At 51.5% G+C, this 9,996-nt stretch overlaps 2 protein-coding genes across 2 annotated transcripts; both read left to right on the plus strand.

Annotated features, from left to right (window-relative positions):
• Nucleotides 1-2,131: 2,131 nt before the first annotated feature.
• CkaCkLH20_08214 (glycoside hydrolase family 74 protein) lies at nucleotides 2,132-4,665 on the plus strand (the record flags this gene model as incomplete). Its single annotated transcript, XM_038890929.1, has 5 exons — nucleotides 2,132-2,451; nucleotides 2,502-2,982; nucleotides 3,034-3,169; nucleotides 3,240-3,415; nucleotides 3,469-4,665. The coding sequence occupies 5 exons, from the start codon at nucleotides 2,132-2,134 to the stop codon at nucleotides 4,663-4,665; spliced, it is 2,310 nt and encodes a 769-aa protein (XP_038743692.1).
• Nucleotides 4,666-6,343: 1,678 nt separating this feature from the next.
• Nucleotides 6,344-7,624, plus strand: CkaCkLH20_08215 (ankyrin repeat protein; the record flags this gene model as incomplete). Its single annotated transcript, XM_038890930.1, has 1 exon — nucleotides 6,344-7,624. One exon carries the CDS (start codon nucleotides 6,344-6,346, stop codon nucleotides 7,622-7,624), a length of 1,281 nt encoding a protein of 426 aa, XP_038743693.1.
• Between the last annotated feature and the right edge of the window lie 2,372 nt (nucleotides 7,625-9,996).

Genomic DNA, 9,996 nt, shown 5'->3' on the forward strand with positions numbered 1-9,996 from the left:
GTTATCGCTGTAAGTGAGAAAGATTGTATGGGTTGAGTGAGTTGAAAGAATGTAAGATGCTGACTCTGAATGAAACGAGGTATCATCTTTCGAAGGATCGTGGAGAGATTATATTACTGTTGAAATTCTGCGGCATCCCACATGGCGCCTGTGATCTGGAATAGATCGTCGTGATCCTTTACGAGAAGTCTAAATCCTACCCAAGCTTAAGTTTGACGCGAGCCACAGAAAGATCGTGACGACCAGACTTCTTTTGATGTAGTTTATATGGTCTAAAGCCATCTTGGTCAAGCGCGCCGCCACCTAGCGTGAGAACAGGCCTCTTGCAGTTGCCCTCTCCTGTTCCTCACCGACAGCCACCGCTCCTAGGTTGATCTAGTCCAACGTCGGTCAGTGGCTTGGGCTTTTTGGAAACATGCGAATCTGATCAGTGATCAACATGACGATTATCAGGCACAGAAACGTGGCCGACAAGGTTGCGGGGGCAGTTAAGCCGACGCCAATTCCGGAATTGGGTTAAGAACTCACATTCAGGGGAACCATCGATAGTGAAGAAAGGCATCTGAGGTATTTGGCCGTCGAAACTTTCAAAGCCTAGATGCAGCCGAGTCAGGAGAACACTGCGTGCTGCATCCTTAAAATGGAAAGGTCGCGGGTGTTGTCGTCGGATAACGCCGCATTGGGAAGTTGATGATGCTTTTCATTCGCAAATGGGTTAGACTGGGTTACTCTTCTCTTTCTTCTTTACCGTATTTGAGATCGGATTTCAAAGAAGTGATGTTTCCAAAAATGGCCGAGACGCTAAGCTAAGCGGCCATCTTAAGGCCTGGAGGATGTCTCATATCCATATCTCAACGGTCGACTTTGAAAGGCAGAAATCAGTTTTCATATTCTCTAACGACGTTAGATCCAGAGCTAGAAACTTTCATGAGAATCAACAAGCCTTGACCAGCACGCGACGAATTTGGGCAGTTGATCAGTCCCAGGAACACGCTGTTCGTGGTGCCAGACGCGCATTGTAGCAAGCTGGACACATGCCACCGAAGAAGAACGCATGAGCTTCGAGGCAAAGATAATACACTCGTAATGTTGTTGTGAGAACGACATGAACCACATCTTAAACAATTAGCAGAGAACATGAGATGTAGAAGCTGGTGCTCTCTCCAGGCATCGCATCACAGAACAAGCCATCTGATACATCAGCCGAACTTCCAACTCACAGCTCAACAGCCAGATAAAGCTGGCAATTTATCAAACTCAACTGCTCCATAAGTCCAATGCAGAAACTTCTTTCTCTATACAGTTCTCAAGCTCAATCAGGAAACTACCGCTTTTGGCCGCCAAGGACTACTGACTCTGTCATGAGCTCGTAAAATCTGCTGCGTCGCTAACGCGATGTCGCTCCGCCCCCAATCATGCAGGGATTCCTCAGTCGCTAACTCACTTTGAGTCCGGAGCGCTGGGTTCGTCCCATCGACCCCTTAATAAAATCTTCCAGGGGCTTCACGTTTATGTGACACAGTAGTCAACCGAACCATATGAGCAATTGGCCAACAAGTCTCAAAACCCCTCCTCACCAGCATGTCATGACTTCATTTTACATAGGCTAATTGCTTTCCCGCACCTCATTCTTTGCCGAGTCCTTCTCGTACTGGTGGACTTTTCAGGGCTGATGGATCCAGCCGCCCTGGCCTGCGCCGCATCTGATTGCTGGGTTGCAGCGGACGGCCCGCGTGAATCCCACCTCGGCACTCGGAAAGCTGATGAGAATGTTCTTTGCGATATTAAAGTTTTCTGGGGAGCTTTTCAATCTATTCGAGATACCTATCCCCTGAAGGCGCAATTGAGTTATCCCGTGGTCAGCCCATCGGCTGGCCTGTTTAATGACCGAGTCCAGAATGCCGTCTGGTCCGAAACCGAGGTGAGCTTTCATATGTAAACAGTAGGCAGCTCATCAATTCAACGTGACCGCTTTCACCTCAACTCTTCAGTCCAGTCCTTTCTTTCTCATCCACATTCGCTTCCATCGACACTCCTTAGATCGACGACATTCGCTTCAAGTTGGCTGGGCCATTCCGTATTTCACCATTCTTTTGAATATCGAGTGACCACAACCATCCATTCCCTCACCATGAGAGGCGCCGGACTTATCCTCGCGGCGGCGGCATCCGTCCGCGCCGCGTGCGACTGGAAGAACGTGCACACCGGAGGCGGCGGCGGCTTCGTCCCGTCCATCCAATTCCACCCTACCGAGAAGGGAGTCGCCTACGCCCGAACCGATATTGGTGGCCTCTACCGTCTGAACGACGACGATTCCTGGACACCGGTGACCGATGCTAACGGCTTCGCCCACGATGGAAACTGGAATAGATGGGGAATTGACGCGTTAGCCCTAGATCCTGCGGATGCGAACAAGGTGTACATCGCAGCAGGCATGTACACCAACGATTGGTACTACACACCGTTCTGCCGAGCTTGCGATAGTTAGCTGACCATTTCAGGGACCCGAACAACGGCACAATCGCGCGAAGCTCCGACAAGGGACAGACCTGGGAGACAACGGCGCTTCCCTTCAAGGTCGGCGGCAACATGCCCGGCCGCGGAACCGGCGAGCGTCTGGCCGTCGACCCCAAGAACCCCGAGATTCTATACTTCGGCGCCCGTAGCGGCAACGGTCTCTGGAAGTCCACGGACGGCGGTGCGACTTTCTCCAAGGTCTCTTCTCTCGAGGCCGTCGGTACCTTCCGCCCTGGCCCTGCGACTGATGCATACAACGGCGACCTCCAGGGTCTGACCTTTGTCACATTTGACGAGACTTCCGAGGTCGTCGGCGGCGCCACCTCCAGGATCTTCGTCGGTACCGCTGACAACACCACTGCTTCGGTCTTCGTGAGCACGGATGCCGGCGCTACCTGGGGACCTGTTGCGGACCAACCTGCCAAGTTCTTCCCTCACAAGGCCAGACTCTCGGTGGCTGAGAAGGTAAGTAGGCAATAGCTAACATTTAGAACAAGTTGCTGATCATGCGTGCAGGTCATCTATTTCACCTACTCCGACGGAACAGGCCCGTACGACGGCACTCAGGGTGCTGTCTACAGATACGATCTCACATCTGGAAAGTGGACTGACATCACTCCCACGTCTGGCAGCGATCTTTTCTACGGCTTCGGTAGGTTCAACTGGCACCTCCCTCTTGCCGTTTGATAGAATTGTGAACGGTTCTGACGAATTCGATCTAGGCGGTCTTGCTGTTGATGCCCAAAAGCCCGGCACCATCGTCGTTGCTACCCTGAACAGCTGGTACCCCGATGCTCAGCTTTTCCGATCCACTGACTCTGGCGCTACATGGAAGAAGATCTGGAACTGGGGTGCCGACGGCAAGGTTGCTCCTCAGTACACCATCGGCGCAAAGAACGTGAGTTTAGAGTAAACCCCTTCATTGACGGACCATCAACTCATCATTCCCAGGCTCCTTGGATCGAAACCAACTTCCTCGACATCGACACGAAGAAGCTCGGCTGGATGATTGAGTCCCTTGAAATTGATCCCCACGACAGCGACAGATGGTTCTACGGCACCGGTCTCACCATCTACGGCGGCCACGACTTGACAAACTGGGATAAGAACCAGACCGTTACTATCGAGAGTCTTGCCTCTGGTATTGAGGAGATGGCTATCTCCAGCCTGGCCAGCGCCCCTGGTGGTTCCGAACTTCTCATGGCCACTCTCGACAACAACGGCTTTACCTACGACTCTGTTGCCGCGCTCGAGACGGCTCCCAAGACCGCCTGGACCAACCCTTGGTGGGCTAGCAGTGTTTCCGTTGACTTTGCGGGCAACGATGTCACCAAGGTTGCTCGTATCGGCAAGGTCACTGGTACTCCTCAACTGGCTCTTAGCAGCGATAGTGGTGCTACGTGGGCGGTTGTCAACGCAACTGGTACCACGGCTGCTGATGGCACCGTTGCTTACTCTGCTGATGGCGATGTGATCCTCTGGTCTACGTTGAACGAGGGCGTCCTTGCTATCCGCAACCAAGGCAAGCCGGAGAACGTCACTCTTCCAGCCAGCAGCGTCATTGCCAGCGACAAGAAGAACGGCACCGTCTTCTACGCCGGCTCCAAGGCGACCTTCTACGTCTCCACCGACGGTGCGGCCACCTTCACCGAGTCTGCCGCCTCTGCTCTCGGCAACTCCACTGAGATCCGCCACATTGCAGCTCACCCTACCCAAGCTGGTGAACTCTGGGTTTCCACCGATGCCGGTATCTTTCACAGCACTTCTTACGGACAGACCTTCACTCCTCTTGCCTCCAGCCCCGCCAACGCCCACGCCATCTCTGTCGGCAAAGGTGACGGCACCACCTGGAACTTGTACGTCTTCGGTAACGGCGCCGAGGGCAAGAAGCTGTACGGCAGCGCGGATGCTGGTGCTACTTGGACAGATATCCAGGGCTCGTACAGCTTCGGTGCTATTGACGGCGCTGCTCTGGTTGGGTCTGCCAACGAGGCCGGCGTTGTGTATGTTGGTACCAACGGCCGTGGTGTCATGTACAGCTCGTGCCCGATTTCCAACTCTACCGCTCCTGCTGCGTCTCCTGCGAGAAGGCATCTGCGTGGCCGCCCGATGAGGCTTGGAAGGGCTCCTCACAGGCACATGCATTGAATAACGGAGTCAGTACAGTATGGCACATAGAGAATGTTCTTCAAATGTATATATGTTGTTTGCGCCCCGGGATAACTAGTTCATGTCGGTGAAAACTTATCCATAAGTTGCTAAATTACCCGCGGCGTGAGGTTTGTGGGCTCGAAAGATGAGGCGCCTTTACGAGTAGAACACGATATTCCGGTACTCAAAGTCGCTACTAGCAGTAGCAATGTTTGCTACACACAGTCCTTGATCGAAATAGGCCTGCCTTTCTATAACTTCTAACGCGTATAAGACCTGTCGCGTTAGCATTACCGCGTGGTGTGGCGCAATAGCATTCAGGTCTGCAAGAAGCCAGTGACAGTCCGAAGTCACCGAATTCATCGGGAACGCCGGTGAAGGTTTTGCAAGATGTATGAAGAAAGTATGAAGAAACGTTTTTGATCCACTTCCAGATCATTGGAACATCTGAAGAGTTCTCACTGGACGCAGTAAGTGAAGAGAGACTTGACATTTCGAGGGTAGCGATTGTTGAGGACACAAGGCATTAAGCTGGAGAGAGGTTTTGCGGACCTTGAGGCTGGGCCGCTAGCTTCAAGGAACATGTGAATCATGTTTGGTAAATTGTGTATGTGTCTTGCAGCATGTGATCTGAAGTTGACGGAGACCGAAGGGGAGTAGGCTAGTTCGGCCGCCGAAAACTCCCGGCCCGGTCCGGCTCCGCGTGTATGTGGGACCGACCTCGGCGCCCGGCGGAGCGGCACAAACACCAGAATCCAGGACAGTTCCTCGAGAGGGAAAGGCTCGAAACTTCAAACGCCAGATACCTAAACCAGTTTGGATGGAATATATCGTGAAATGAGATACGTAACATGAATCACGAGACTCGGCAAATCATGGAAGTTCCAAATGGGAACCTGCAGGAGGTTTACCCCGCTCACAAGGCTTACTCTTCTCACCTGATTTACTCTCATTAATGCCCGTGGCTACTCATCATAATTACAATTTCTTAGCCATTTTTGTTTACGAGTATATAAAAAATATGAGGGAATTTATGTGATTAATCCGATTGCTACCAGTTTGGTGTGCCTTTCACTTTTAGCCTGTACGCGAAAGAGGGATCAGCTAGCCTTTGATTGTGCGCATTCCGTATTCTGTGTGGTAAGGTACATGGGGCTCTGCTGGTGCCCAGCATTCCACCTCACGGTTTGCCTGCAGTCGTGAGGCAGACACCGCATGAGGAGTAGATTGCGTGGTCTTCTATCATTGGTCCCGCCCAGACCATAGCAAGCGGGTGTGGGCTGATATTTTGAATATCAGTACGAATGACCAGGCCTCTTGATATATGGGGTTAGCTAGGCCAATTGTGAGATCCATATTGTTTCTATTCCGGGTTTCCTGTCGGATGGTGCGTCTGGGATATGCTTTCGATTATGCCTGACATGCATGCGGGCTACCCGCTTTGGATTTTGATGCACTCCTACGGCTGGTCGGGCGTAGAGTTGAGAATGAGGTTGTTGTCAGGCAGGCTGCAGCCTGCGGTTGAGCTGCGTTTGCAGTAAGGATTCATCCCAGAAAAGGACCAGACTGTCCTTCTATTTGCACGTAACGTTTTCGTCCTCCCTGTTTCCACTTCCTCTGACGTCGTCTCCAGTTTTGTCGTATCTGGTTGTGCCTTGGTTTGCCATCCTCAAACATGTCGGATCCATTGTCGATCGCCGCCAGCATTGCGGGGGTCGCTGGATTAGCTGACATCGTATTCAATCGCCTTGTCAAGTACGGGAGAATGGTCAAGAATGCGGAGAAGGAGATCAAGGACCTTGTAAAAGAGGTTGATCTACTTACTGGCGCTCTCGAAAGCCTTAAACGACTCGCAAGGCTTCTCGAAGATGGAGACTTTGAAGAAAGCCTTCGAATGAATCATATCGATGCTTGCAATAGCGTATTGATGGAGATGGACAAGAAACTGAGGAAGGTGGATGAGAAGTCTGTGAGACAGCGGCTTCTGTGGCCGTTCAAGAATGAACGCGTCAAGGAATGGTTGGAAGAATTATCCCGACACAGGGAAAGCATCAACCTAGCTTTATCCGCCAACTCACTGGATGCTATGTTGCGGGTCCTCGCACAGGCTGACCGCAATGCCTCAGAGATCGTTGCGGAGGTCAAGGAAACACGCAAGATTACCAGCCGAATCCACCAAGATTCAGAACGCCAAAAAGTGCTGGATTTCTTCCTGAAGTACAATCCCCAGCAAAATTACGACATGAGTCTCCAATTACGCCATCCGAGAACTGGACTTTGGCTGCAAAGGCTGCCCGAGTTCCAACACTGGCTACAACATCCCGACTCCAAGTTATGGCTGAAAGGAATCCCGGGAGCTGGAAAGACCGTGCTTGCGGGTTCAATCATAGAGGCGGCGATGGGAAAGAGCACAGAGACCATCCCGTCTGCTTTCTTTTTCTGCGACTACAAGGAACCACAGACACACGAAGTTGAAACAATTCTAATGGCTCTCGTCTATCAACTTGCCATCCAGAATGAAGAGGCGTACAAGAGACTAGAAAGATATTACGAAGAACTCCATCCATCCCGTGGCCTGCCCAAGGCTCCCAAGGCCACAGCGTTGGAACGGCTTCTGAATGAAATGGTTCAACTGTACGATCATGTGTATTTGGTCGTTGATGGACTGGATGAGTGCGGAACGCGCGTCGATGAGGTAGTCGAAACTCTTTGCGACATTTCAGAGGAGACGGAGAATATTTCTATGGCTCTTCTGAGCCGCGACGAAGATGAAATTCGAGATCGTTTGATGTACGACTTTGTCTCTGTCGAAATCGCCGCACACAAGGAAGACATTACGGAGTACGTCACGGCGGAAATTGCAGAGCGGATTGGAAACCGAAAGCTTCATATCCAAGACCCAGATCTCAGAGGAGAGATACTGCAAGGGTTGGTTGGCGGCGCCAAAGGAATGTAAGTCATGTCACCATTCCCAAGTATCTGCGTATTCAGAGGAGGACCTAACACTTGATTTGAAGGTTTCGATGGGTAGCCTGTCAACTAGACCATCTTGGACTGTGCGATTCGGATCAACAGTGTCGCGATGCATTGAAGACACTGCCTCCAGACCTAAACACTTCTTACGCTCGTATCCTGAAAAGGGTGCCCCCAAGCAAGGTTCAAATGGTCCAATTCGCCCTCCACTGTGTCGCATACGGTGGTTACCCGAGACTCACGATTCGTCAGCTGAGGGAGGTACTCTCGGTGCCAGAGTCAAGGACGTTTCTTGAGCCCAGCGCCATCATACGGGAGGAAGGGATCACGAGATACTGCAGCAGCCTCATTCGTAAATCGGCCGACAAGCTCCATTTTGAGTTCTCTCACTTCTCCGTCCAAGAGTTCCTAGAGAACGAATCATTACGAAACTCGGATCTGCAGGCTTTTTGGATCTCGGAAAGTCGCTCGAAATCCCTGTTGGCGATTGAATGTCTCAAGTTTCTCCAACTCAAGAGTTTCGACCATCCCAGTGTCGACACGGAAACCGACCAGAAACATGACGCAAAACGTAACTCGGACTTCGCATTGTACGAGTACGCAGCTACGCAGTGGTCCCAACACGCGCGTGGTGAATGGGAAAACCCCGGAATTCTTGAGCATGCAAAGCCACTTTTCCACCCTGTCAAAACACACAACTTCGTTGCATGGGTGAGACAGCTGGCGAACTCATTGCGACCAAGACTCCACAGTGATCTGCTGCAATGGTTCACGGACGCCGACTTCACCCCACTGCACATGGCAGCAACTCTCTCGCTGCCACATGTTTGCTCATTCTTGCTGGTGAAGGGCGTCAAAGCGAATGCGGAGAGCCGGCTTGGGACGCCATTGCAGTGTGCGGTTCGAGGAATACCGTTTCCCGCCGTACAAAACAAAAAGTTGCTGTACGCTCTCGGATCGAATGTGAATGATAGATGGGCCCCTAATGATGCCGACACTGTTGAGACTCTCAAATACTTGCTTCGAGCGGGCGCGTCTACGCATTTCCGAGGCAACCGAGAAGTGGTCAATCCTGGCATACTCGATGAGGCGTTTGAATTGGCTTACTCCAGACATTCATTTGACGTGCCGACGACCCTTATACAAGGCGGTGCTCCTCTAGATCACCACACCCTCGTGGAGGCAGAGGAAACATTCAATAACTGCCGAAACTTGGTCAACAAGAAGCCATTTCTCAAGACTTTGCGGTTGCTTGTCGAAACGTTAAATGATAATGTTGATAAGTCACCCGAGCATCTCCGCTTGTGTAGCATGGCATGGACAGAGGCGATATTTCTCAAGATCGACTTCACCTCTAACATGATAATCGATACGAGAGTTAGTCTAACAAAAGACGATATAATGAGACAAGCAATCGCGGCAGTCGAAGCTGGGAATCTCCAAGCCTTGCAGAGATTACAGCGCGACCCCCGTATTGATTTACCAGCTATTATGGACGAGAACGAGGATTCTTTGTTGCACCTGGCACTCAAGTCTGACAATGGCGACGAGAATCTCGGCATTCTCAGACTATTGCTTAATGCTGGCTGCGATGTACTCAAAGCCAACCCAAGCGGTCAACACGCAGTGCAACTGTGGGCCTGGGCCGAAGAAGCAAGAGTTCTCAGTGAGGCAGCCACCATGCTAAGAGAACGTGGTGTAAGCTGCTCACATCAGGACATGCAGGGCAGGAATGCTCTCCATAGTCACATCCATTCACCATTACTGCTTCATGCACTATTAAGCCACCTGCCAGCTGAGAACATCCGAGAAGCCATGGAGACCGTGGATAACGACGGCTTTACCCCTTTTTCAAAGGCATTGAACGAACAGCATCCCGAGTCTGCCCTCGTCTTCACCGAAGAAGTAACGGTCACACCTGCAATAGTGCAGAGTCCAACACTGGTTCTGTCATTAGCAGTGAAGGCTAGTGCTGTAGACATCCTCGAGCGTCTCATCCAGTCAGGTATTGAGCCTGAGTTTGCAAAGGTTGACAACCCCTTGCGATACCTCGGACCAAAAGCGACGGGTGATTTGGTTCACCGATTGAAATCATTATTTCCAGAGAGTTGCGCACGCGGTGTTGGCACAGAACCTCCATTGGCATTGTATCTGAAGTCTTGTCTTGAATCAAGCCAGTCTCATGTTGACGCGTCGGTCATGGATGCATTGTCTTTGCCCACCATGCTTTCAGCCTGCACTGACGACAAATGCACTGTCTGGAAGTCCTTCACGTCTCATATCTTACCGCGGGCAAAACTGCCCAGAGTATACACCAAGTGGGAGCGGGACGAAGCTCGGACGGATGCAACCACG

The sequence above is a fragment of the Colletotrichum karsti genome (genome assembly GCF_011947395.1).
Source record: "Colletotrichum karsti strain CkLH20 chromosome Unknown Scaffold27, whole genome shotgun sequence".
Taxonomy (NCBI): domain Eukaryota; kingdom Fungi; phylum Ascomycota; class Sordariomycetes; order Glomerellales; family Glomerellaceae; genus Colletotrichum; species Colletotrichum karsti.